Source organism: Westerdykella ornata (assembly GCF_010094085.1).
Source record: "Westerdykella ornata strain CBS 379.55 unplaced genomic scaffold EI97scaffold_21, whole genome shotgun sequence".
Lineage (NCBI taxonomy): Eukaryota > Fungi > Ascomycota > Dothideomycetes > Pleosporales > Sporormiaceae > Westerdykella > Westerdykella ornata.
Window position 1 is genome coordinate 13,285 of NW_022986871.1, and position 24,991 is coordinate 38,275.

At 54.7% G+C, this 24,991-nt stretch overlaps 9 protein-coding genes across 9 annotated transcripts; 4 read left to right on the forward strand and 5 right to left on the reverse strand.

Annotated features, from left to right (window-relative positions):
• Positions 1–1,489: 1,489 nt before the first annotated feature.
• EI97DRAFT_435281 (Zn-dependent exopeptidase) lies at positions 1,490–3,686 on the reverse strand. The gene is made up of 3 exons (XM_033798821.1): positions 3,273–3,686; positions 2,894–3,220; positions 1,490–2,838 (listed from the first exon to the last, which is right to left on the reverse strand). The coding sequence occupies exons 1-3, from the start codon at positions 3,405–3,407 to the stop codon at positions 1,765–1,767; spliced, it is 1,536 nt and encodes a 511-aa protein (XP_033651709.1). The 5' UTR covers positions 3,408–3,686; the 3' UTR covers positions 1,490–1,764.
• A 1,066-nt stretch (positions 3,687–4,752) lies between these two features.
• On the reverse strand, positions 4,753–5,585 carry EI97DRAFT_381813 (uncharacterized protein; the record flags this gene model as incomplete). Its single annotated transcript, XM_033795819.1, has 2 exons — positions 4,753–5,349; positions 5,472–5,585. Coding segments are annotated over 2 exons (711 nt in total), but the record flags the coding sequence as incomplete, so codon positions are not given.
• Positions 5,586–6,732: 1,147 nt separating this feature from the next.
• EI97DRAFT_435284 (TFIIH basal transcription factor complex, subunit SSL1) lies at positions 6,733–8,699 on the reverse strand. Its single transcript, XM_033798822.1, has 2 exons — positions 8,110–8,699; positions 6,733–8,038 (listed from the first exon to the last, which is right to left on the reverse strand). The coding sequence occupies exons 1-2, from the start codon at positions 8,388–8,390 to the stop codon at positions 6,820–6,822; spliced, it is 1,500 nt and encodes a 499-aa protein (XP_033651711.1). The 5' UTR covers positions 8,391–8,699; the 3' UTR covers positions 6,733–6,819.
• Positions 8,700–8,882: 183 nt separating this feature from the next.
• EI97DRAFT_435285 (uncharacterized protein) lies at positions 8,883–10,668 on the reverse strand. The gene is made up of 6 exons (XM_033798823.1): positions 10,166–10,668; positions 10,108–10,115; positions 9,956–10,052; positions 9,817–9,904; positions 9,334–9,761; positions 8,883–9,284 (listed from the first exon to the last, which is right to left on the reverse strand). The coding sequence occupies exons 1-6, from the start codon at positions 10,230–10,232 to the stop codon at positions 9,070–9,072; spliced, it is 903 nt and encodes a 300-aa protein (XP_033651712.1). The 5' UTR covers positions 10,233–10,668; the 3' UTR covers positions 8,883–9,069.
• Positions 10,669–10,948: 280 nt separating this feature from the next.
• EI97DRAFT_502810 (MFS monosaccharide transporter-like protein) lies at positions 10,949–13,838 on the forward strand (the record flags this gene model as incomplete). The annotated part of the gene is made up of 6 exons (XM_033802762.1): positions 10,949–10,978; positions 11,176–11,792; positions 11,848–11,925; positions 11,979–12,461; positions 12,508–13,220; positions 13,267–13,838. The coding sequence occupies 6 exons, from the start codon at positions 10,949–10,951 to the stop codon at positions 13,632–13,634; spliced, it is 2,289 nt and encodes a 762-aa protein (XP_033651713.1). The 3' UTR covers positions 13,635–13,838.
• A 304-nt stretch (positions 13,839–14,142) lies between these two features.
• EI97DRAFT_130084 (dolichyl phosphate-D-mannose:protein O-D-mannosyltransferas-like protein) lies at positions 14,143–16,846 on the forward strand. The gene is made up of 6 exons (XM_033793110.1): positions 14,143–14,415; positions 14,480–14,610; positions 14,664–15,216; positions 15,262–16,021; positions 16,070–16,258; positions 16,311–16,846. The coding sequence occupies exons 1-6, from the start codon at positions 14,287–14,289 to the stop codon at positions 16,763–16,765; spliced, it is 2,217 nt and encodes a 738-aa protein (XP_033651714.1). The 5' UTR covers positions 14,143–14,286; the 3' UTR covers positions 16,766–16,846.
• Positions 16,847–17,621: 775 nt separating this feature from the next.
• On the reverse strand, positions 17,622–20,203 carry EI97DRAFT_468890 (uncharacterized protein). The gene is made up of 3 exons (XM_033801683.1): positions 19,780–20,203; positions 18,992–19,202; positions 17,622–18,087 (listed from the first exon to the last, which is right to left on the reverse strand). The coding sequence occupies exons 1-3, from the start codon at positions 20,035–20,037 to the stop codon at positions 17,807–17,809; spliced, it is 750 nt and encodes a 249-aa protein (XP_033651715.1). The 5' UTR covers positions 20,038–20,203; the 3' UTR covers positions 17,622–17,806.
• Positions 20,204–20,345: 142 nt separating this feature from the next.
• EI97DRAFT_130170 (uncharacterized protein) lies at positions 20,346–21,624 on the forward strand. The gene is made up of 3 exons (XM_033793112.1): positions 20,346–20,503; positions 20,559–20,824; positions 20,942–21,624. The coding sequence occupies exons 1-3, from the start codon at positions 20,474–20,476 to the stop codon at positions 21,207–21,209; spliced, it is 564 nt and encodes a 187-aa protein (XP_033651716.1). The 5' UTR covers positions 20,346–20,473; the 3' UTR covers positions 21,210–21,624.
• Positions 21,625–23,720: 2,096 nt separating this feature from the next.
• Positions 23,721–24,896, forward strand: EI97DRAFT_381703 (uncharacterized protein; the record flags this gene model as incomplete). Its single annotated transcript, XM_033795814.1, has 2 exons — positions 23,721–24,115; positions 24,191–24,896. 2 exons carry the CDS (start codon positions 23,721–23,723, stop codon positions 24,894–24,896), a joined length of 1,101 nt encoding a protein of 366 aa, XP_033651717.1.
• Positions 24,897–24,991: the final 95 nt, after the last annotated feature.

The window sequence follows — 24,991 nt, forward strand, 5'->3', positions numbered from 1 at the left end:
CGGGGCAACACCACACGGCGATCCGAGCGGGAATGCGGTAGGCGGGTGATGGGGGATGGGTGGTGCAGCGCCGGGTTGGGTCAGGTTGGTGTGTATGTATGGCTGTGTGTGTTTCGATTGGCAGAGAAAGGAGCGAGAAAAGGACAGACTGGAGGAAAGACAGAGTGAAGCGACAGCTGGATAGAGGGGGAGAGGTACACGAGAGACTAAGGGTAGTAGTAACAAGTAGTAGGTACAAGACGGGCCGAGAGGGGAGGGGAGGTGCAAGCGGGCGGGCGAAGTCTCTGGGCAGGCGAGACCCTGAACACCTGACTAGTCCCAAAAGGGACCGCCACCTCGACATTCACTGCAGGTGGGCAGAGACAGGACTGACTGAACAGAGACTTGGACTGACGCCTCCCCACAACAAGCGGTGCATATTATGATTATTACCATTGTTGATGCACACAGTAAGTAGGTATTCTTCTACAGCCTTTCTCCTGCAGCTCCTTCTTCATCCCGGTTTTCCTTTCATCCATCCCTTCATTCATTATCCAAAGTGGCACTAGTAGATGGACTCGAACGAACGGCCGGCCCCAGCGATTATTGATGCGCAGCGAACAAACTCCATGGCAGGACCAAGGGACCCGGCGGGGCAAGCCCACAGTGCCGATGCAACCCCTCGACGACGACAGTCCTGGTCTGATGCTACCTTCTAGTAGGTATGAGTGGAAAGGGGGCACTAGAATCAGTGAAAATGTTGGCCGTGAAGCTCTGCTCTTCGGTGACTGCAGCTTCTAGGTCCTTTTCCTCCGTCGGGATCCTCGCAGCATGCATTTATAGTACAATCGTAGTGACTCGCTGGCAGATGCCTATCCCCCAGGGGCTGTGCGGCGTAGCGGGGTCCAGACGGTCTTTTCTATTCACCCAACCTTGGATCCAACCCTTGCAAGGACAACCCTCTATCGTGGCTTTCAGCATCTCACCGCCTCTAACTCTTCCGCTCCGCCAAGTAGACTAGGCCGCGTTTCAGGACCAGAGCTGTCCCCGCATTTCGCCAGCAGTCCCAGTAGTGCAGCCGCCGGCCCTGGACTAGACGCCGCCTCCGCCTCATGACTGTCTACCCACCCCTCTTCAGAACCCCATCCATCAACGAGCTGCGACTCCCTGACAATTGCCTCTCCTGCAATAGGGTGGCCCTCCCCTTTCGCTCTATCATGGTACTTCTGGTGAATAGACTCACGGTTACCGGATGATATTGCTTTCATCCGTCCCTTATGTCGACCGGCATCCGCCATTCCCGCGCTCGCTTCGGCGGGAGCCCGTGGGCGTGTATGCAGCCTCCTCGTGCCAGCACATATACAGGACATATTGCATTTCGCCTCCAACCTTCGTGGCTCTGCGGATCCGTGCGACCAGACAAAGGGAGACCTGTTAGTTATCGTTGAAGGAATATGCCTTGGGAAATCACAGAGACACGCTGCCCCAGGTGCAGTTAGCAAGTGTCGTTTCACCGGACGCCGCAATGGGATGGCCCTCGGCCCTCCAAGCTTCGCCTGGATACCTATGTTGTACCGGGACCCTATTTGGATTGCTAAGCAGGACTACCCATAGACTTGGAATTCGCACCGGTCTCGCTCCAACGTCCACATTATTTCCTTCAGAAGCGCTTACTGTATTTGCACAGCTCGAGGATGTTGATGACATCAGTTCATTGGCTCTTCTGTGTGACATGATAGCACCTCAATCGCAGCTTCCTCCATCCATCCCTTCCCGCATGACTAATCACTGCCGCAGTGGTCTTCCCCAGCGCCCACCCCTCCTATGCCTCGAAATTCCCACCGTTGCAGCAACGCTTCTTCTCTCCACGCTCCTCGGCGGCAGGCTCGCAAAGCTGGTAGCGTACTCGGCCACCGCCGCCGCAATTGCCTTGGTATGCAACACAAACGCAGTGGCATTCAGGTTGTCGACTGTGTCTCCAGCACTGTGGTAGTTGGCATCCAGAGCCACGTTGGCGTGGCCACCAAACATCTCCGCCTCTTCCGTTGTCTTGAGCTTTTCGGCTCCAGTGAAGGTTCCTCCGGCGGGAATCCCCGCGTCGATGAAGCCAAGATAGTCGGAGCGGCCATCGAACTCTGTGGCAGTAAAGTTCTGCCCATGGCTCGTGAAGAAGTCCTGGAAGAACTTCTCAATCTCCGCCGACCCCGCCGGTCCCGTCAGGTTGAAGGCGGACCCATCCCCGTCGTAGATGGCATGCACGTAGTTGGGCGAGGCGATCATATCGAAGTTGAGGTACGCTCGGATGTTCCCCCTCTCCGCCGCAGATAGGTGCTCGACGTAGTAGGTCGAGCCCAGCAGGCCCGATTCTTCACCACTCCAGAAGCCAAAGCGCACGGCGTTGTTGGCCTTGTACTTGGCAAGCTGTTTGGCCACCTCGAGGATCCCAATGGTGCCACTGCCGTCATCATTGATCCCAGGACCGGCTGCAACCGAGTCGGTGTGGGCGCCCAACATCAGCGTCGTGTTATGAGCGCCACAGTTGGATGTTGCAATCACGTTCTCCGTCGTCTGGAGCTCGATCACCGTGCGGACATTCAGAGACGCCGTCACGGTAGTGCCATTGCCAAGGGTAGCCACGAGCTCACGACCCTTCTCCTGGCTGATTCCCAATGTAGGGATATAATCACCTTCTGGGCGGGGTGGCGTGCCCAGCGTGCCCGCGAGACCTCCTGGAATATTGTTATAGATCAGAGCGCCGACGGCTCCAGCAGCTCCTGCGAGGGCAGACTTCAACCCGAATTCACAGCTACCACGCGAAATAAGCGCAATCTTGCCCGGCAGGGCGGCCGGGTAGTCTGACTGCATGCGGTCAGCTGCGGAAATCCCGAGAGCATTGCTCCAGAAATGAACTGACCGGACTGCAACCCAAGTTGTTGACGACCACGAGACTGCTGGTTACATTTCCGGAAGGACTGTACTCCATCATACCCCACTCCGTCTCCGCGCCGCCAATGGTGAGTGTCGCAGTGCCATTGGTCTGAATGAGATTGGTGAACTTTTGCTTTTCGACCGTATAGTACCCGCCGAGAGCCTCCAGTTCCTTGACTAGGAATTTGACCGTGTCATTGTGGCCATTGCTCCCCATGACCCGGTTGCGCTCCGGATAGCTATAAGCTATGTCCTGGAGAGTTTGGGACCCTTTGAGGAGGGCTTTTTCCTTGATGGAGTCCTGCAACTTCTTCTGTCATGATGATAAGCAACTGGAACACAGCAAGTCATGGAACCACGCTTACAGAGTCGACAAGCGGCTTGTGACTACAGCTGCCACCATGCGGATTCCCATACCCATACCCATGCTGTCGAGGCACAATAACCGATGCTGAAGCGGCAGCAGCAACGGCGCCGAGGATGGCAATTGATGTCTTCATCCTGCAGAACTCACAATACAGAGACGAAGCTACAATGGAATGACGCTCGGCTCGTGCGGGAAGACTTAAGTACCCACGAGGAGTCACGGCATTTATATCACAAGCACCCGCACAGAGCGCTAAGCAACTCGCCCCCAGGAATCAAGCAATGCGGATCTCGTACCCTTTGCAGCTCTGTCGGCCGTGCAAGCCCGTAACCTGCAACCTCAGCGATCCATATGCATGACGGCAGATCCGAGGCATTTCTCCGATAACCAGGAACTCCTTTTCTGCTGCGAGGGAGTCGGGACGTGCACCACGGCAGGGGAGGCTGCAATATGCATGCGGTGGTTGTGTGTGCTTCCCTCATATTGTACAGCGTTAGTGATTGGGGCATTTTAGCCTGTGGAAAGGGTAATGTTGCCGAGTAGTGGTACCCGGTCGATCGCGGACGATAACACATTCAGAAGGTCCAGCAAAAGATATCATTGTACACGATCTTTAGCAACCGGTGTGGCGGCTGGTGGCGCTGCTCGGCGTTTGCAATCGGCCGTCGAGGACGGACCGTTGAGGGAAGCTTGGTGATGCAGGCAAGCCGCAGCGGAGATGGTGATCACCACGGCCGTTGGCACCTCCTGCGAAGGGTTTAGCGAGAGGGATACTCTACCGCATTAGCATGGCCGGTTCGAGATCCTTGGACCAATGGGGCTTTGGGGTTGGATATAATGGCCAGGAAGGAGATATTGTATACGAAGAGGAGGCGAAAATGATGACTGAGGAAGTTGTAGGATTTGGAGGAGGGATCGCGCAATAGCGAGGGTTTCTCCTATTGGACATTGGGAATAGTGAGGAAGAATGGGTATATTGACGTTCTATGGGGAGATAAGCAGAACACGGATATGAGATGGTAAGTGCGCTGTGTGTTACTCGAATGTGAATGACAGCTCCTGCAGTGCCTCGACGTATGCCTCCGTCCGAGTCGTCTTTGGTAATGTTTAAGTGACGAGTTGAGATGACATGTCGGCCCACAACACCGTTACAAGACTTTGGCTGCACAAGTCGACATCGAAGAGGGTCTCATCATTTTTCTCTTTTATCTACCAGCTCAATCGTGCTTACTTGAGCCCGTTCACGCCCGCCTGCAACTCCAATACCCCAACACCATCTGCGTATACTGTATGGCCACCTCCAGCCTTTCTCCGCACTATTCGACAAACTCGATTCTAGTCCTTCCAAGACGGATGAGCATTTGCATGCTGCGCCAGGAATAAATAGAGACGGATTAGTTGGTAGGCCTTCAAAACCTCCTCTTCCCATTTCCGTCTCTCCCCACCCTTCCTTCCCTTCTCCATCACTTTTCCCAATCTCACTCCTTCTCAAAAACAATCCGATTCCCCAACGCCCCAACCCCCTCGACACTCACCTCGACCTCATCCCCATCCCTCAGGAAACCCTGAGGACTCATAAACAACCCGACCCCGCTCGGCGTCCCCGTCATAACGACCGTACCCCTCCTCACCGTCGTGCCCCTCGTAACATGCTCCACAATCTGCCCAATGCTCCAAATCATATCATCCGTCGACGTCGCTTGCCGCCGCTCGCCATTCACCCTCGTCTCGAGCCTTACGGCCTGCGGATCGCGCACGAGATGCGGCGCCACGACCGCAGGCCCAATGGGCGCGAAACCATCGAAACTCTTCGCGTAGCCGAATTGGCCCCCCGAGACGCTGGCGGGGAGCTGGAAGTTGCGCGCGGAGACGTCGTTGCCGGCTGTGTAGCCGAGGATGTAGGATTGGAAGGCCGAGGCGGGCACGTTTTTGGCGTCGCGGGCGAAGATGAAGGTTAGTTCGCCTTCGTAGTCGAGTTGGGACGTGCAGGATGGGTGGATGGGGATTGGCGTGAGGGGGCCGGTGAGGGCGTCGGGGGGTTTGGTGAAGATTGTTGGGTAGGTGGGTATGGTTAGCTGGGGGGTGTTAGTAGGGGTGGTGTTAGTGGAGTGTGGGTGGATCTGAGTTGGATATTGGGAGTTGGACGAAAGGGGGTGGGAGGAAAGGGAGGAGGGGTGAGAGGGAAGGAGGGACGTACATTGCATTCTTCGGCGTGTTTGCGGTAGTTGAGACCTACGCAGAGGATGATGGGGGTGCGCTCGAGGGGGCAGAGGAGCTGGGGGATGGTGGTCAGCGGTTTTGTTTTCCGAAAAAGGAGTACTCAAAGTGTAGTTTGGCTTCCCGTTCTTCAATGGCGCCTCTTTTCAGGAAATATGGGAACAATAGAGCACTGTCCCCTTTTCCTTTGCGCATCCTTTCTCTTCCTCCTCTTCTCCCTCTCTTCTTCTTCTTCTTCCTCACCAGAGAATATCACCCCCTCAACCCAAAAACTCTCTCAATCCCTCCCTTATGCAAATATAACTTAACAAAACAAAACAAAACAAGAACAAAACACAAAACACAAAACTCACCTCCCCAACCGTCCTCCTGCCCCCATCCCCCGCCCTCCTCCACCCCCTCTCAATATCCCCCTCCAGCACATCCACCTCCTTCCCTACGATCTGCCTCGCAGGCAAGACCGCATCGCCCAGGTCGCCGTAGTACGTTTCCCCGTCCTCGACGGCTTTGAAACGGATGAGGCGGTCGAATTGGTGTTGTGCGGGCGCTGCTGTTGAAGTCATAGTGGACGATTTTACTGTATGCGCCGGGGATCGGCGGGGGCGGGATTTGATGAAGGGAGGAGAAGGAGCTGTGATGCCTAAGAATTGGGGTGGGGTGCAGGTGTGCAGGGAGAAGAGGAGGGAAGGGTGGTGAGCGAGGGTTTATCAGTCTTTTTTTGAGTGGGAACGAGTGGGAGAGGTGTTATGGAGGAAGGAGGTTTGTTATGGGGACGGCGACATCTTTAAAGTTTAAGCACACGAACGCAGCGGAGCGAAAAAGCGGGAACTATTTTATGGATCAGATGGCCCCACGCGGCTCGTTCGTTTGGTGGGAGAGATGGTGGGGTCTTCTTGGAACGGAATTTGTGGATTGCGGACTACTATCTCTTCTTCGGGATTGCATCGTACCGAGGTGTTGCGGCCCGCAGGCGGGAGCTTGGGGAGCCTTTGGGGAGCCTGGGGAGCTTGGGGAGCACGGGGAGCTTGGGGCTCAAGGCTGGAGACTTGTCGATGAGAAATGGATGCTTCTTGAGTCTTGTCCCTGATCTATGGACATGGCTAGTGCGCCGGGAAGCTTTTGATACTAAACAGCTCCGTCAAGGCAGTGATATCTATATCCACCGAGCAAAGTTAAACGGCACCCTCATCATGCGAAACGATGTTACTGTCCTCCTTACCGATACAGGTGCCAAAGAGCATCCATTGTGTTATAACTATATCAAAAAGGCTCTTTCAAGGACGTTTATCGTCTGGGTATATCTAACTTTCTCACTCTCTCCTCCTCGCTCACCCCGCCCCAGGCTCATGGCTCAAACATCCAGGACAATTATGCAGCACCATGTGACAAAACATGTCGCAATCGATGCAGAAATGGCTCTCGCAAACCCGACACTCATACCTCGAGCTCTCGCTCGCCCTCTGCTCTTCCGACTCCTCCTCATCTTCCGGAGCTTGCTTCTTCCCACCACCCCCCACAGGCCCATCCACAGCCATCTCATCATCACCTCCCCCTCCACCCCGAGCACCTGCTTCCGGGTCCTCAGGCGGCGGCTTCGGAAACACAGCCAAACACCCAACACACTCCACACTCCCCTTCTCCCTCGCCCGCCGCCAACTCACCTCTGCCCAATTCCGCAGCGGAAACAAGTGGTGATAGCTTCTCGCCAGATGCGTTGACAGCAGCAGCGTCAACTGGCAACTGGGACACGTAACGGGGAGACTGCACACCTTGGCCGCGCACCGCGGACACGTGTAACCCCCCGACGTCAACACGCCGTGGCATGCACACAGGGTAGGCACGTCTTGGACGACGCGCGACGGGAACCCCATCATCATGAGCGCGGCCGTGGATTCCGCCGACGCCGCGGACCGGTCCTTCCGCACGACGGGCGGCGTCGTCGTCGCGAGGAGCAACTCGCGCAGCAGTTCCTGGTCGGTGGCTACGACGTACTCGCTCTCGTCGCCCGCGTTGGTCCGCGAGACAATCTCCTGGCATATGCGGAGGCGGGCGCTCATGCCGATGATGCTGACGCGGATGCGGTCTCGCACGCAGGCTTTGATGGTTTGGTGGATGTCGCCCGGGTCGAGGGAAAGGAGGGAGCCGAACACGATGATGACTTCTCGCGTCCCGTGGCTGGGGGTGTGGTAGAGTGTCGCTCTGGCCAGCTCCAGGGCGTTTTGCAAACTCGGCGACCCCTTGGGTTCTTTGGGGATATCCTTTGGGTTGCGGGGGAAGCGCAGGCCTTGGATGGCGGCGATGTGGTCGGCCGGGTTGCCCGAGAGTTCCGACACGCGGATGCAGAGGCCGTCGTGCATGCCTAGCACGCTCATTTGGGAGATGGGGTTTTGCTCGAAGAACTCGCGCACGTATTCTTGCGTGTATTTTATCATGGTGATGTACCGGTTGGGCCGCATGTCTTTCTCTAGCATGGCTTCGGAGAGGTCGAGGACGAGGACGACGTGCCGGATGATGCCTCGCTGGAAGGGTTTGGTGTCTTTGCGTAGTCTGGGTAAATGCCAGTCAACCTCCGCATCTCTAGATATCATGACCAAAGGGAAGGGTGCAGCCAAACTCACCTCTTCCGCTTCCTCTCCTCCTCCTTCTCCTGCACACTCTGCCGTATACTCTCCTCTCCCAGGTCCAAGTCCCCGTCCAGCTCCAGATCATACTCGATAGATGCCTCGCTCCCACGCCGCTCCCACGCCAACGTCGCCTTTCCCTTCTCCTTCTCTTGGGTCTTCCGCTTCCCTAGTCCCACTGCGCCGCTCGCCCGTGAGCTCCTACCGCTGGCCGCCTTGGAGCCGATATATTCGTCGTCGGAGGCGTCTTCTTCGAAGTCATAGTCCGAGTCGGCCATGGCGGAATGATTGGAGGTAGCGGACGTGATGGTCCAGGAATCCTAAAGGGGTGAGTCCGATTGGAAGTCTTGCACTTGTGGGAGTAGTCTAGCGGAAATGATTGGAATGGCTAGCGGTCTTGGATCGAAATAAGTCTACAGTATATTCCACAGGGGTCGGATTAGGCCAGTGGTTTGCGAGCGTGGGTGTTGGCGGGAGGGTCGTTGAAGGGAAAGCCAGTCAATAGTGCTCTCTAGACGTAGAGCTGCGCTGATATCATGCCCTTCTGAAGGTCCATCGGCTTCTTCCTGGCGGTTGATTGGCCGTTGATAATCTGAAGTTGCAAGCTCTTCGGAAGTCCGACAGCGCTCTCTATCGATAAGCGTGGTCTCACGTGACGTTGATTCCGCCAGCTTGGCACCATGTTCAAACAAAGTAGGTAGACAGTTACGGAATATGCTCTCATGTGGATTCATGTTTGACCATCACGACTAGATTGAAGCCAATCCTGATAGGGTATATATATATTATGCATTGTGACGTGTACTATCTCCTTGTATCGTATCAACCATTCAAACCATTCAGACGCTCCAAGGTGGTATACGCTACAGATATGCTGCAAAAAAGAGACATAAAACACATTAGCACCTCATTACAGCTCTTCATATCCAAACAGATCGTTTCCACAGCTTTTTGCTTCTAATAGCCAGTTCCGGCGACGCCGGGCATCGGCCAGTCATCTTCGGTGATGCTCGACCAGAAGACCCAAGTCATTACGACTGAGAGCAAGGTAAATAACGTCTCGAAAAGACCGCCGTTGATCTTTCCGTTGGTGCCATTGCAAATGTGCACGCTGATGACGTATTGGAAGATTTGACCAATGGCGAAAAGCAGAGCGGCGGCGACCAGGTACACTATGCTTGTCAGCATGGAGATGGTTGAAGATGACAGGGAAGTGCTTACTCAGTGGTTTCCGCTCTCCTAGAATCCGAATGACCAAAAATGCTTCCAGAAGGAAAAAGACAACGAGGAAGACAAGTGGTACGAGCTGATACAATGTGTAGAGGGCGTAGGCTCGGTTATTGCCAGTCAAAGTCGAGTCCCAGTAGCCGGTGAAACTGAAGCCAGTGTCGAGCGCGATGTAGCCGGTCCCAATGAAGAAGATTGCCGCGGAAGTGATCATCAAGCCAAGGGATAAGGGCGTGCCGTCATCGAGCAGCTGGTAGCCGACGATACCATTGAGCATGAGTATCCAGAGTGTGGACACAATGGCAGCGATATGGGCAGCTGTGAAGCCTCTACGCACGGCGCTGTTAAGCGGGAAGCCTCCAATGGTAAATATTTCGCATATTTCAACGATGACATAACCGAGGAGGAATAGTTGCATTTCCCTGCTCATGGTCAGTAAACATCGAAGCAAGAACACGTTTGCGACCATTGGCGCACCTCCTTCCGACAGCAGCTTTTTTCCTTTCTGATCTCCATAGTAGGAACCCAGTGACAGCGATTGCAATTCCAGCGAGCAAAATAGAGCCTACACGGTCAGCCAAGGAATTCGAAGGGAGGCATGAGTGGAATCACGAACCCAAATTGGCGAGATGTCTTCCACCACTTAACGGTATTCCAGTCAAATCGCAACCGCCCCATCCTGTTCCTGCGCGTGTGAGGGCTTGATCGAAGAGCTGTATGAGGTCGTAGTTAGCGACTGCGGCACAGAATCGGTGACTTAGGACATACATTGCACACTGCGGCCGAGTTAGCTAGTTGTCAACAATTGCAGCGGTTCGTGCCATACCTGGTAGCGTGGACCAGCGATTTCCTGTGTCGCGACAGAAGTCGTGGAAGTTGCCGTACTTGGACATGGCTGGAGGTGCCGCGGTTGCGGTGGGCGCGTAGCCTCGTCGGGCGGTGTGCTCAGTATTCCCCGGTGAAGAGACAGTTCCGTGGTTTAGGAAGGATGCGCAGGAAGGGGAGCGAATGCGGCGATGGTGGAGGAGGCGGCGGCGGATGGAGATGTCAAAAGAGAGGCGGTCGAAGGCAGTGGTTGCTGGGTCTACGGAGTACGGTGGCTGGGTGCGGCCTTGGAAGCACAACGGGGCTGTCAAGCTGGGGCAACAAGTCGCTTGCCCGGGGCCAAGACGATGTCACGATGTCACTGGGCACCGCAGCGCAGCGGAGTCAGTCTGTGGACTGGAGAATAATGGTGTCGCGCACGCGTTGAAGGATGACTGTCAAGGAATGAAGGAAGGAAGAACGTCGGAAGATTGCTGGCGACAATGCGCAGTGCGCGATGCGAGATGAAAGAAGGGCAGCTGGCTGCCAAACAGGGCTGGCGGGCGAATCAGACGTCGCCCGCAAATGTGAAACGCCAAGTTCACCTATTTTGGGCCATGCACCGCTTCCAAGGTTCCATGCTTCAACCCCAGATGCCAACCACGAATTGGAGGAAGATGTTGGTCGCAGGGTGAATGTCTTTGTCACATGACTTCTACTGGAACTGGAACTTCACGCACATCCCAAGCGGTGCTGGCTTGCATAGAAACCGTCTGTCCTGGTGAGTCGTCCTTGTTTAGCAATAATGGCAGGCGGCCGTTTCGCGGATGGTGTCGTGCGCCGGCTCTCAGGAACGTTTGCCTCAGGTCGGGCCGACATTTCTCCGCTCTACTCCAACTCCCCTCCGAGCGTCTCTCCTGTGCCAAGAAAGCTGAGCGACACATGCGATCGCTGCGAGTGGGCATGCTCGACGTCCACCTGCCAATATCTCCACTGTTTTTGAACCCGTCTCTTCTCTGACATGCTTGTCAGGTGCTCGCCGTTCCTCCGGCTCTTCCGCTCGTGATTCACCGTTCCCCCGTGACGCATCCACCTCGCGCTGTCCCTAGTCGCTCTCCCAGCACCTATCGCTCACAAGGACTGCTGTCACCAGCGGTCCTTTTCACCTTCGTCAAAGTGCCTACATACAACTCCCGGCGTCCGGCGAACATCCCATTACATACCCTCGGTTCATCGGCTCGCCAGCACGACCCCGACTCCGCTCATCTCCTCGACGGCTACGATAGACGCAGTGAACGCAGCAGCCGCGACTCTTTTGATACCCCCTCCGCCGATTCAGACTTCTCCATCTGGAGTGACACCGGCGATCTCGTCGACCAGCTAGGCGATCGTGAAGACCCTCTTAGCATTCGTCTGCGGGAGTCTATAGAAGGCACCAGGAGCTCAAATCACGGCCGTCCGCAAAAGCGTGTACGGTATCAAGACGACGGGGAACCAGCGGAGAAGCCCAGGTCTCTCCGAAAGGAGGACATTGAGATACCTGATCCAGGACCCCGTGTTATCTCCAGGGCTGAGAGGCTGCTCGCCGCAATCATGTCACCTCGCGATGGCCCTTCCCGAATGCACGGGCTGCATGGGAAGAAATTGATGTAAGGCTGCAGGCCCTAGTCCAGTTGCTTGCACCCTGGCTAATGCTTTGTGCAGCTACTTCACCACTGTATTTGTATCATTAGGCGTGTTTCTGTTTGGCTATGATCAGGGAGTTATGTCTGGTATCATCACGTGCGTCTCACCCTGACTTCACCGCGGTATCGGTGGAACTGACATCAATGTAGCGGAAACTATTTCAAAAACTACTTTAATCAGCCCTCTCCTGCCGAGTTGGGTACCATGGTCGCCATTCTAGAAGTGGGCGCCTTCATTTCCTCGTTAGCTGTGGGGAAAATCGGCGATATTCTAGGCCGGCGCAGAACCATCCTCTATGGAGCTATCATCTTCGTCATTGGTGGGGCGCTGCAAACTTTCGCGACCGGAATGCTCATGATGCTTCTGGGGAGAATCACTGCAGGTGTGGGCGTTGGCGTCCTCTCCACCATCGTGCCCGTCTACCAGTCCGAGATCTCTCCCCCTCATAACCGAGGAAAGCTCGCATGCATAGAATTCAGCGGCAACATCCTTGGCTATGCTGCCAGTGTTTGGGTGGACTATGGCTGCAGCTACATCAAGAGCGACTGGGCATGGCGGGTACCCCTCGGGATGCAATGCATCATGGGTGCTTTCCTTGCCGCCGGCAGCTTGCTCATCTGCGAGTCTCCTAGGTTCGTTCTAGAAAATATCGCATTGCGCAGTGCTTACAATCCTTAGATGGCTCTTGGACAACGACCATGACGAGGAAGGTATCGTCGTTATTGCCAACCTCTACGGCAAGGGAGATATCCATAATCCCAAGGCTCGGGATGAATATCGAGAGATCAAGATGAACGTACTGCTCCAAAGGCAGGAAGGAGAACGATCATATTCCGACATGTTCAAGCGGTACTCTAAACGAGTCTTCATTGCCATGTCCGCTCAGGCGCTTGCTCAACTCAACGGCATCAACGTCATCTCCTACTACGCGCCCCTTGTCTTCGAAGAGGCCGGATGGTACGGCCGCGACGCTATTCTCATGACGGGCATCAATGCCATATCTTACCTCGCGTCTACGATTCCCCCTTGGTATGTCGTGGATACCCTTGGCCGAAGGAAGATCCTGCTGTCTGGAGCCGTCGCCATGGTCATATCTCTCTCAGCCATCTCGTACTTTATGGTTTTGCAAGCAAAGTGGACACCTAGAATGGTTGTCATTTTCGTCATGATTTACAATGCCGCGTTTGGTGCATCCTGGGGCCCGATCCCCTGGCTGTATCCGCCTGAGATTCTTCCGCTCAGCATTCGCGCTAAAGGCGCGAGTCTGAGCACTGCAACGAACTGGGCCTTCAACTGGCTCGTCGGCGAAATGACTCCTATTCTGCAAGACTTGATCAAGTGGCGCCTCTATTTGGTTCACGCCTTCTTCTGTGCCATCAGTTTCGTCATCGGTGAGTACTCTCATCATTGTTTTTGGCGTACCTCTAATCGATTCAGTGTATTTTGTCTATCCCGAGACGGCAAATGTTCGTCTTGAAGATATGAACTCGATTTTTGGAGACGCCACTTCCGTTGCTCCTACCCCGCAAACTCTGGCGGAGGCAGAATCTCTCTTTAGTGGCAACCGGTCGCCTGTTCCGTCGCTTGACATACGGGGAGGGCGTCAACCTTCTGAAAGCGCTATTCCTGGTATCAACATCAACACACCTGAGCTGGACGGCTCAGCCTCACTTTCGAAGGCAGAGGGAGAAGGCGGAGAAGGTGTCGGTGGATGGATCTCCAATATGGTGAAGAGGAATAGGGGTAATGGAGAAGGTGACAGTTCGAGCGGCAGATATCAGAGAGTCGGCCAGGATGATCGATGAGGCGCAGCATATTCTTCACGCATCGCAAATCCGTTACATTCTGCTAATGTTCGCATCCCGGCGTGGGTGAATCGTTCGGGCATGCCACGATATCCTGAGGTTCCTTGGCGTCCTGGATTGGATATAGTTATAGAAGACGTAGACCACAACACCATCCATCCCTAGATAAATAGAGCGTCATAGTCCTGCTCACTCAATGTCGCGATGGTAACACCAGTCTTGTTCCTCAGCTCAATAATGCTCGTATCAGCGCACGTGGATGACGGCCAGGTGTCCCTTCAGCTCCAGGGCTACAAAGCTGACCCAAAGGGGCTTAGCGCACTTGCTTCACGCCTCCTTGCTCACCAGGTCCGACTTCCGTAGTTAATTTCTCCCCGCCGCGAGGTGTGCATCGCTCTTCGACACTCCACCGACTGCAGGCACACTGTTCCATCCCGTTTCGACCTCTTCGACGCTCAATGACGCGGCCTTCTCGCGTGTTGTAGCTCCTTTGCTTGTTCCCTTCATCTCCAAGCGCTGCGGCAGTGCTCCCCGGGCCACCAGTACTCAGCCCCCAGCAGCGATTTCTCCCTAGACTCAATATTCCCTTCTTCCTCGGTTTCTGAGCATCCTCGTCCTTCATCGATAAAGTTATTGGAGGTGGAGTCGCAGCATGGCGGCTCGAGGACACACCACCGCGGCCCATGACTCCGCAGAAGAGCTGCGGAGGAGAAATGTGTCAACACAATCCACCACACCAGCTGTCGCACAGGCTCCGGTTGCTGAGAAAAGCAAAGAGAAGGTCAGTTGAGAGCTAATTCTGCTGCTTTCGTCTCTTTGGTAGCTTGCGCTCATCAAGCTCGTAGCCTTTCGACATCATCACGTTCCTCGACGAATCCGAATGGATCTGGGCTCCTCTAATCTTCACGGCATTAGCTTTCTTCACCCGGATGTGGAAGATTGGATTGTCGCCAATAGTAACCTGGGATGAGGCACAGTAGGTCAACTGCGGAACCATCTTCTATGCGGCATCTCTGACAAGTCCAATAGCTTTGGCAAATTTGGCTCGCATTACCTCAAGCGCGAATTCTACTTCGATGTCCACCCTCCGCTGGGTAAAATGCTCGTCGGACTCTCTGGATACCTCGCAGGTTATAACGGCTCGTTCGAATTCAAGTCCGGCGAGACTTATCCCCCGGAGCTCAACTATACCTTTATGCGCTTGTTCAATTCAGCATTTGGTGCGGTCTGCGTTCCTTTGGCATACTATACAGCAAAGGCATTGAACTTCCGGAGACCAACTGTTTGGCTTGTTACGCTCATGGTCCTTTTCGAAAATTCCTACACTACGATCAGCCGGTTTATCCTGCTCGACTCCATGCTGCTCTGCTTCACCTTTACAACTGTGCTGTGCTGGGCAAAGTTCCACCGTCTCCAGCATGATCCTTTCTCTCCCGAATGGGGTTTCTGGCTGATGATGACCGGCGTGTCCATTGGCTGCGTATGTAGCGTGAAGTGGGTCGGCTTCTTCTGCACCGCCCTGGTAGGCTTGTACACCATCGAGGATCTGTGGCGCAAGTTCGGTGACTTGAAGATGCCGAAGGTAAGAGGAGTCCCGCTGTAGAGTCTCATAGGTTAACCAGCGTAGGTTGAGCTTGCTACCCACTTTGCTTTCCGCGTTTTCGCCCTGATTCTCATCCCTATCGCTGTCTACATGTTTTCGTTTTTCCTACACTTTTTGATCCTGGAGAACAGTGGCCCTGGCGACGCCCAGATGAGCTCTCTTTTCCAGGCCAACCTACGAGGCACCAACGTCGGCAAGGATAGTCCGCTTGAGATTGCCTATGGCTCACGCGCGACCATTAAGAATATGGGCTACGGTGGTGGATTGCTGCATTCCCATCACCAAACTTATCCCGAGGGCTCTACGCAGCAGCAGGTTACCTGTTATCACCATAAGGACGCTAACAATGACTGGTTTTTCTACCCCAATCGCGGAGATGCGGAATACAAGCCGGACGAAGAGCCCCGCTTCCCGGGCAATGGCGACACAATTCGTTTGATCCATGCGCAGACAGGCCGCAACTTGCACTCCCATCAAGTCGCTGCTCCCATCACCAAGTCTGATTGGGAAGTATCTTGCTATGGCAACGTGACCGTCGGCGACACCAAGGACCACTGGATTGTCGAAGTTGTCCGTGATGCGGCTTCGAGAGACAGGTCCAGAATCAGGACTCTTACCACTGCGTTCAGGTTAAGACATGCCGATCTCGGCTGCTACCTACGCGCGGGAAATACCAACCTTCCTCAATGGGGTTTCAAGCAGATTGAGGTTACTTGCGTAAAAGAGAACAAGCCACGCGATGTCTACACGCACTGGAATGTGGAGAGCCATTGGAACGACAAACGTGGGTTTCCTTTCATATCTTTTCAGGGAGTCAATTAACAAGGCACAGTTCCTCCCGGCGATCCGGGCTCGTACAAGTCTCCCTTCTTCCAGGATTTCATCCATCTCAACGTCGCTATGATGACCTCAAATAATGCTCTTGTCCCTGACCCTGACAAGCAAGACGACCTGGCTTCGAAATTCTGGCAATGGCCCATTCTCCATGTTGGTCTGCGGATGTGCAGCTGGGATGATAAGAGTATGTATATTGCATTTTACATATGCTTTGCCACATGCTGACCCTGCCCCAGTCGTCAAATACTTCCTTCTGGGTAACCCAATCGTGTACTGGGGCAGCACCGTCAGCCTGGGCGTCTTTGTGTTGATCGTTGCCTGGTACGTTGTTCGCTGGCAACGTGGTTACGAAGACTTGAAGCCTGCCGAGATCGACCAAATCCATTATGCAGGCGTTTATCCCGTCATCGGCTGGGTCCTGCATTATCTTCCTTTCATCGCCATGGGCCGCGTCACCTACGTCCACCACTACTATCCCGCGCTATACTTCGCCATCCTTACCTTGGGCTTCTGCCTAGACTGGGGAACGCGCAAGCTCAACAAGCAGGTCAATTGGATGCTATTCGGCGCCTTGTATGTGATCACCATTGGGCTCTTCTGGCTGTTTAGGGCGATTTGCTTCGGTATGGTGGGCCCCAGCTCGCAGTGGAAACACTTGAAGTGGTTCAGCACGTGGCGCATCACGGATTGAGGGGTCGTTGATTCGAAAGATTGGTGAAGTTCCTTTGTTTTGATTGCGGAGTCCAGATGCGGACATCGGGTGATGCACGGAGGCTTCAGCGATGTGCATCTGCTCGGTAGAAGAGGAGGTAATCCTCCGTCTGGAGAGCTGCGATGTATGAGGAGGCAGCCCTACGAGTGTGGCAGATTACGAAGAGGTGCCCGCGTGCAACTCTTTAGAAAAGAAAGATTAGGCGGGTTTGCGGTCTCTTGGGCACGGAGCATGGGCGTGGCGTGGACTCGGTGGTTGGATTGGGTATGCTTACTTTGAAGTATCCTATGTACAACATGCATTCTTCCCTTTTTTTTTCTTACCTGCTGTTGTATCTTCTCCCCTCCTCGCATCTTCTCCTTTGAGCTTCATGAACGCGTGGATGGGTTGGGAGGTTTAGAGGTGAGGTGTTGGTTGCGGGTGTTGCTTGGTGAGGTTAATCGGAGAAGAGGCTGCAAAAAGTGATGCGTACCTCTGCACTCTTTCTTGTTTGTGAAGTGAGGTTGTTCGTGCTTCATATGTTATCCATTTGTTGGGCTTTTGAGAGGGGGGAGAGTGCTGGTCTTGAGAGGGGAGGGAACAGTACTGCTCCTGGAAGTTGGAATGTACTTACTAATAACAATCTGAGATTTGTATCTTTGAATATAGATACAGCTCGTAGTATACTTTCTCTGCAGCTGCACTTACAATAGTAGTAGAATGTAGACTCCTCGAAGATTGGGTTTCTGATGATGGTTTGTCTATCTGTTTATTGGAAGGACTTAAATGGATTTGAGTTTCTGGTTGGCGTTACATGTACTTGCGCACGTTGTGGTCGTGGGATGTAGTACTGACTCTAGCAAAATTGGCCTGTTGCATCGATGCTTATTACATGTTGATATTATTATTTCATAGTCTCATACCTCGTCCTGTGGCCTAGAAATTGCCCGAGGCCAACGCTCGCTCATGCCGGGGCCTCATCCTCAAGTCTCCTGGTATATTCATCAGAAGCGCTCACCACCCATCCATCTCCTTCCCTCCCTAAATCTCTTCCTCATCCCCACTCCCCTCCAACCCCAACACCCCCCAATCACCTACCTCGCACCGCTCCGGCCTGACAAAAACCCCGCACCTCTCCCCGCATGTGAAATACCGCTTCCCTCCGACAGAACCGTCGTTCTTCCCCGTCGGCTCGTCGAGCGTCACGCCGATCCATGGCCCGACACCGCCGGGGATTTCGGGCACGGGCCCAATGTACGAGACGGTGCCGCGGCGGGCGTCGGTCGCGGGGAGGAGGCGGACGCGGGAGTTGAGGGTTATGCCTGGGTGGGGGAGATGTTAGTTTGCGTGTGTAAAGTGCGTGAAGTTGGAGAGGGGAAGAGCATGGTGATGGTCGCTGGGAAGAGGGAGCGCGTGGGTTGAGGAGTCCGCCTGGTGAAGGGTGACGGGTAGTCCAAACAGGTTGTAGGAGATGCTGTAAGTGGTTCTAGCAAATGTGCTCGTATGAATGGGCTGGATAACAATGTACAGCCTATCATTGGCAACGAGGCTCTTGGTTGATTCCTGTAGGAATATGGCGCAATAATCGGAGCCATCGACCTGCAGTCGAAGAGCAGTGGCAATTTTGCGAAAACGTGTACACTCTTGATATCGACATTGTGAGGCTGGTGGCAAGAGTGACCTGCCGTGCACGAGGCTCATGCTGCATGCGGCTGATCCAACAGGACGGTCAGTGGATCGCGATCGCCCCGGAAACCCAGAATATTGGGGGATTATTGCCGAGTGGCGATTTAAAGGGGTTGGGATGAAACTCATGGCGTCTACTGCCTATTGCTCGAGTATCTACGGGATGCTGGCCATGCTCAGGGTCTTCTTCGCTTCCAAGGTCGGACCGGAGTTGCTGCATGTGACTGGATTCGGGAAGCCGTTGCATTGTGGTACGTGGTGTAAAGTAACGAAGGCAACGTGATGTGGTCCTCCGACTCGTTGGGAGATATATTGACTCGGGAATAGGAGCTCTTTAAGGAAGCTTCTCGCAGTAGAGGGCGTAGCCGCCAGCACGTGAATGGCGCCACAGCACAGGTTCATATTGCAGGTGCACTCGAGCATCTCCTACAACCAATGTTGTTGCTATCCATGGCTCATGGACACATCCAGCTGAAGCAGCCCTGCCAGCAAGGGCAACTTGTGGGTGAAAGGGACGGACGAATTGCATGAACGACATACCTCGCTCCTCGATCTCGCGCTCAAAGGCACGAATCTTCTGCTCCTCAATCGTTCCAGCATTGGGGTCGAATCGGCCGAGCTTCTGCGCTTTCTTCCATGCGAGGACGCTGTCTGTCCGGGACTCGTATTCCGCCGTGGGCATCACATACTTCTCGACTGAGGAGAGATCATTGAAATCCGTGCGAGCTCCGACGGGCCGGGTGTCAGTGACCTATAGGGCTTAGAATCAGACATGTAGTCAATGTGAAGGCCTCTATTCGCTTGAGAGAGTTCCGAGGATATATTGAAAAAGTCTCCGGAGAAACGAGCTTGGGCACGGGATGAAGACATGCTAAGAAAAGGAGACCAATGAGTGAGGAAATGACGGCGGAGAAGAGGAACGGAAGCAAAGGAGAAAACTCTGAGACTCCGGACATGCCGCTTGTGGCCTGACAGTGACCTCTACAAAGTGCACGACCTGTCACTCAGGGGCTCCGTTCGTGCCAAGCCATATCCAGGAAGCGAACTGCATCAATGACTAAGCGAACAGGGCGTTGTAGTCTGAATGACGCCCAATGCAGAGTCCGGTGAACGTGGGGAGCAGGAGGAAAGAGACAGCAGGCGTTGCATGCGTCACAGGGAGCATCAGACACAGAGAAGCCAGCGCTCGCAGTAAAGCAGGGATCGTCTGCCAGGATCCAAGACAGCGAGATGTGGCGGGTTGTGATACGGCGAACGACGTCAACATGCCGCTCGTTACTGACAGGATTGACGGTGCTGTGCCAGGTAGGAGAGCCAAGTGTACTTACAGTGATCTCTGCGTAGGGCTGCAACGGAAAGGCAGAGAGTTGGGTATTCTCTTCGTCGGCAGCTGTTACAGGAATGGCATCCTGCGAGCCAACTCGCAACGTCAGCTGTTGGCTGCCAGCCGGAATACCCGTGATAGGTTCGAGTCTTGATTTGAGGAAGGCAATGGTCCATGATGGAGTAATCCGGCGCTCGGACGATGCGTTGGAGGAGTTGATGAGGAGCGGTACGTCTGTTGCGGCCTGCAACTGGTGCGACATTATGGTGGTTGAAGAATTGGCTGACCACACCCGGGAACGAAGAACGGGGAAGAACCGGGTTGCTGTTGACAGTAGCTAGCTTGGGTGACACGGCAGCAGAGTGACAGGCGGGTCGACCATATGGCGGCAACTCTCAGGATAGTGCTCGCGAGAAGGTGTGAACAGGCGTTTGAGAGGTTGTGCCCTTTGCAGCCCAAAGGAGGCGCAGCTTGGCAGGGTTTCCCGAAGCGGAATGCTAACCGAGAAAGCGATCCCGCCAAGAAATGACCCCCCCCGAAACACCATCTGCTAGGCGTCCTTTTGTCCCTCTCCTCTCCACGCGTTCACCCACACCTGGGAACCCAACCCCCACGCCATCATCGTCCTGCCGTGTCTGTGATCACTCATCAGGGCTAATCAGCACAGGGAGAGTCAACTTGTCCAGCACAAGCAATTCATGAACAGCTCGCAGCCGCCCGCGACCACAGTGCGCAGACTCCAGCAGTACTTCAGAGGCACAGTGCAGCCAACGGCGGTCACAGGATAGACCTCACCGCCTATTGCAGTATGCAGGCTTGGCTAAAAATACCTTCCAGGTAGACAGCGTGGTGAACTGTTCGTTCGTGGTGGAGGGACGGACAGCCCAGACGGCGACCCCAGAAGCGACCAGGCTCCGCGACAGCACCCCAAGCCAGCCAACAAACCACCCAACGCTGCAGCAGTTCGAGACACGAACCCAGCAGGCGAGGGCAGTCGAGACGCTGCGTTGGGATGTTACAGCCTGTGACCGGGGCTTTGGAAAAATCAGGTTCGCAGCCGCACCCAGATTGCTACCCAGCGGCCCACTCTGCTTCTTTCTCCGAGCGTCGTCATCTTGTGCGGACCATCCCTCCATCAGTGGGTTTCCATGCTGAACAGATCAAAGCTTTGACCTGAGGGCCGCCTCACAATCATCAACAAGAAGCTACTCGCCCCGTCGCCCATCGCAATTACTCGAGAACATCAACCCCGTGCGTTCTCCACTTCGGGCTAATGCACGCCGTCGCCGTGCTGGCTCCGGGCGGCGGGAAGCCGTGGTCGTACAAGGCGCGACGCTCTGCATTATTACTCAGCGCATATCTAGTACTGACCACAGACCCTTTGCTTTCATAACAAATGCTCCAAAGTCCAGAGACACAAGTCCCACATCTTGACAATTCGATTTTTCACCGCCTGGCGCGCATCATCGGCAGACCAGTGTACACTGTGTAGTTCGGTGATGCAAGCGGCCAAGCGGCATGTATGCCGAACAGCATCTATCGATCCGCCCACCCGCTCTGATGTCATTACCCGAGCCAAACACGCCTCAACTCAGCACAAGTTACTGTGTTACACAGTACAACAATACGTTGATGAGCAGCGACACTGTGTGAATGGCCATGATACACAAGTACAGTGATATACTATTGTGTACGGAGTAGTTAGTTTGGGACATGCCCCAACTTCAAGCCCTCGGCATTGACAGCAAAGCGCCCCGATTGCGGCCAGGTCTTCACGTGGACTCGTGGTGACACAAGGACACAGCCAGAGCTGTCAACGTTCGCCAACCTGCAGGAACAGGACAGGAAAGACAGCTCACCACACCTGTTCACCGCTTCTCTTTCGCATCCTCGTTGCCATGGTGGAGGCTTGGGGCGTCATCGGCGGAGCGCGCCTGAGGGTTGCTGGGCCGCAGAGAGCAGTACGGCCTATGAGAATTCTGGTCTTTCCAACATACCAGTCGTTTCCGGCGTGAACACATCACCATCTGCACCGCCATAATCATGGAGTCAGCGTTGGCCGTTTCGGAGGCCTTTCTCGCTAACGACCAGATTCCTGGCGCCAGATTGCCGTGAGTGACCTGTGGCGCGTAGGATGCTGCTGCAGATCTGCTTCTCTGCTGGAGGCTGCACCGGATGCTCCAGATCCCTGATGCCCTTCACCGCCCAACCAGCGCCCTGATTCGTCCCGTTCTGTTGCGACGTCAGGTTCACAGCTTCGTCTTCAGAGCCTCTGCTCGTTCCTCCGCGTCCCAAGCCCGTTCTTGCGCCGCGCTGCACCGTGGCAGCTAGCACCTGTCGTCGTGGCACCTTCAGTCCTCAGGGGCCACTTGTGCTGTCTGCAAACAGCGGCCGAGAAGCCCGAGATATTGAAGCAATAACGAAATCGAAACAACTGGACGTTCCCGCCCAAGTTATTAACGATCCAAGGTGGGGACACGTCATCGGCAAGGCGTGCGTCGAACTGCGCCGTCGAACTGCGACGAGGTCTTTGGCTGCGGCTAGTGTTTAGCAAAGTTGCTTCGTTTTGAATCTTTACTTTTTGTCGACCATTTTGGATCCCAGCCCTGTCCCCTTGGACCATCAGCTGTTCTGCCTGACTTGCTTGGTCTGTGGGTCCTTGAACGTCGAACAGTGGCGCCGCCAGCGCACAGTCAACAAAGCCAGAGCGTAAAGCACAGAACAGCTTCGAGCGTCAACTCACAGACGCGGTGGCTCTCCTTCATGAGTCCAACCCCCGGACCCTTGCGCGGGCGATCAAGGCACGCCAGGGCATGCCCATACAAGAGATGGCATTACCGTCCTTGGTTGTACCCGCTAGTCCCTAACGCCTCTGTCCTGCTGCACTCAGGTACCTCACTTCCGTCGCCTGGCCGCTTCTGTTTCGCACCTAACACGGCCGTCGTCCTTTTCTGCTCTATTCCTTTTCCTCGCGGCAGTGGCTATGCAAGCTTGCCATTAGACGACCACATTGGCTTGCACGTTTCAACCCCTGTCCAATCGGCCAGAGCTATTTCCTAAATAGCTCCTTGAGCGCGACCACTTATCGTGTGTATCCAGCACGAGAACGTCCAACTGGCTACATCGACTTTACATTGGCACACCTAGATCTCTTCGTCACCCACTGCGACCCTCTCCCTTCTATTCCATATCCAACCCTCCACTTCTGTTACTCCTCTCCCTGAGTCGTCGTTTCTTCATCAACACGACACACATCTCACACACCTTCTTCCGGCCACGAACATCCTCAACACACCAAAAACAGAATCCCGACGCAGTCAGTGTTTCTGCCTAGCCACTCTAACCCGAGGTCACCCAACAACGTTTTGTAAACCTCGTTGTGGCTGAAGCCGGCCAGCAAGGTCTCAATCAACTATCACAGGTCCTAGTCGTTAAGTTGGAGAGCCCAAAGGTTGGCAGGAGACGTGCGCTGGGAATTGCTTTTTGATCTGACCTGGGCCTCAAAACGCCGCTTGATACGAATTGCCATCCTCAGTCCGGTTCAAACATCGCACTCCCGTCGTAGAGTGTATCAGCCAGCAATAGCTCCCGCCAGTTCACTGCGACGCCTTGAGGAAAGGAGACCAACACAACTCCCACCAGACCTAGGGGCCAGCTGAGGGCTGGTCCATCTCGCCTATCGTGGATATCAATCGCCTCCTCGAGCCCCGGGGCTCTCAGTCCCCAACCAGCGCAGCTTCTTCAGTGTCGCCTGGAACCATAGGCGCCTATTCGACCGCGAACTCGACACTTACGCCCTCTCCCGCATACACAGCAAGGCCCATACACCCCACCGCTTCCTCTGCTTCCCCGGCATACACGTCAGCTAGACCAGTGCATGGAACGACAACATCTGGTTCAACGGAGCCTGTCCCCGCCCTTCTCCCAGCTCCTGTATCCGCACCTATGCAGGGCGGCCCAGTCCTCCCCACTATTGCAGAACTTCATAGACGCCCAGATCCGGGACAGCCCCAATTTCGCCCGCTCTACGCCGATCAGTCACTGCAAACAACCGGTCACCAGGGAACCAATACCTCCCCGCCTTTTCGAGGTTTGAAGCGTTCAGCTTCCCAAGCTCCTCTGCCCGAGAGTGCTCCGGTGGACAAGAAGGGAAAGTGGACGCCCGAAGAAGACGAAATCAACATACAACTACGCAGCCAGAACGTAAAGTGGGATGATGTGGCGAAATGTTTACCTGGGCGCAGTGCTATCTCATGCCGCTTACGATTCCAGAACTACTTGGAAAAGCGTGTTGTTTGGGACGAGGAAAAGAAAGATAAGCTGGCCAGGCTGTATCACCGGTAAGTGCAACATTCGCTATTAATTTGGTCAGGTGTAAATACCTCTACTTGGGCAGAAACTTACAACAAGTTCAGATTTTGCCAGGAGATGTGGCAGAAGATCGCGACAGAAATGAAGATTCCGTGGCGTACTGCCGAAGCTATGCATTGGAAGCTAGGTCAAGAGGAAATGCACAATCGGGCAAACGCGCCCGTGTTCCAACTACATCCCTCGGCGCACTCCGCCATGCCATCGGCTCCAGCCCCTCCTCCACAGAACCTCACCGCAATCAACACAGGCCAGCTCGTCCCAAGTCCAGCCCCTCATCCTGCGCAGCCACTGCCGACCATGCAATCTGGGCCAGCGCACCAGTACCACCAACGGTCTGACAGCGGTCAAAGCCAGGGAAAACGTACGAAACCCTCGATGGGTAGGCGCCGGAGTGATCAGCGACCAAGTTCCAGTGTGCCACCCCAGCTTCGACCAACCCTACCCTCATTACAGCCTACCTCTGAGGCAGACCTCGTCAGTGGGCCAAGGACCACGCCGCTCCTTGGTAGTCATGCTACAGGAACGGGAGGTAATGAGAATGTGGATTATATTGGACTCGAACTGAAGAGAAGGCGGGAGGAACATGCTGGTAGTACGCTGCTTAGTAGTTCGGGCGCTCGCAGCTTGGGTGGGCGAAGTCCGGATCGTTCTTCGCAGCACAGTGGGACTGGAAGTGTCCACAGCACTTATAGAGAAGAGGCAGGCGCATCGCCAGGCGTCAAACGAGAACCATCTTCGGGCTGCATATAACCTACAAACGATCCCGAACCACGTTCTCATCACAACCGCATTCGGTTTTGGAAACGCAACGATTTCTGGTCCGCCAGTGGGAAGTCAGAGATGAT

Excerpts from the sequence above, each read along its gene's own strand:
- EI97DRAFT_435281 (XM_033798821.1), bottom strand. The coding sequence starts at position 3,407 with ATGAAGACATCAATTGCCATCCTCGGCGCCGTTGCTGCTGCCGCTTCA. Across the intron at positions 3,221-3,272 it reads ACAAGCCGCTTGTCGACTCT|AAGAAGTTGCAGGACTCCAT; the intron begins GTAAGCGTGGTT and ends TCATCATGACAG. Across the intron at positions 2,839-2,893 it reads ACAACTTGGGTTGCAGTCCG|TCAGACTACCCGGCCGCCCT; the intron begins GTCAGTTCATTT and ends GACCGCATGCAG.
- EI97DRAFT_435284 (XM_033798822.1), bottom strand. The coding sequence starts at position 8,390 with ATGGCCGACTCGGACTATGACTTCGAAGAAGACGCCTCCGACGACGAA. Across the intron at positions 8,039-8,109 it reads GAGGAGAGGAAGCGGAAGAG|ACTACGCAAAGACACCAAAC; the intron begins GTGAGTTTGGCT and ends GCATTTACCCAG.
- EI97DRAFT_435285 (XM_033798823.1), bottom strand. The coding sequence starts at position 10,232 with ATGTCCAAGTACGGCAACTTCCACGACTTCTGTCGCGACACAGGAAAT. Across the intron at positions 9,905-9,955 it reads AAGACATCTCGCCAATTTGG|GCTCTATTTTGCTCGCTGGA; the intron begins GTTCGTGATTCC and ends CTGACCGTGTAG. Across the intron at positions 9,285-9,333 it reads AGGAGAGCGGAAACCACTGA|TGTACCTGGTCGCCGCCGCT; the intron begins GTAAGCACTTCC and ends TGACAAGCATAG.
- EI97DRAFT_130084 (XM_033793110.1), top strand. The coding sequence starts at position 14,287 with ATGGCGGCTCGAGGACACACCACCGCGGCCCATGACTCCGCAGAAGAG. Across the intron at positions 14,416-14,479 it reads CTGAGAAAAGCAAAGAGAAG|CCTTTCGACATCATCACGTT; the intron begins GTCAGTTGAGAG and ends TCAAGCTCGTAG. Across the intron at positions 16,022-16,069 it reads GAGCCATTGGAACGACAAAC|TTCCTCCCGGCGATCCGGGC; the intron begins GTGGGTTTCCTT and ends AACAAGGCACAG.
- EI97DRAFT_468890 (XM_033801683.1), bottom strand. The coding sequence starts at position 20,037 with ATGTCGCACCAGTTGCAGGCCGCAACAGACGTACCGCTCCTCATCAAC. Across the intron at positions 19,203-19,779 it reads AGCCCTACGCAGAGATCACT|GTCACTGACACCCGGCCCGT; the intron begins GTAAGTACACTT and ends TAAGCCCTATAG. Across the intron at positions 18,088-18,991 it reads GCGCGAGATCGAGGAGCGAG|GCATAACCCTCAACTCCCGC; the intron begins GTATGTCGTTCA and ends TCCCCCACCCAG.
- EI97DRAFT_130170 (XM_033793112.1), top strand. The coding sequence starts at position 20,474 with ATGAACAGCTCGCAGCCGCCCGCGACCACA. Across the intron at positions 20,504-20,558 it reads CGCAGCCGCCCGCGACCACA|GATAGACCTCACCGCCTATT; the intron begins GTGCGCAGACTC and ends CGGCGGTCACAG. Across the intron at positions 20,825-20,941 it reads CGGGGCTTTGGAAAAATCAG|CTTTGACCTGAGGGCCGCCT; the intron begins GTTCGCAGCCGC and ends AACAGATCAAAG.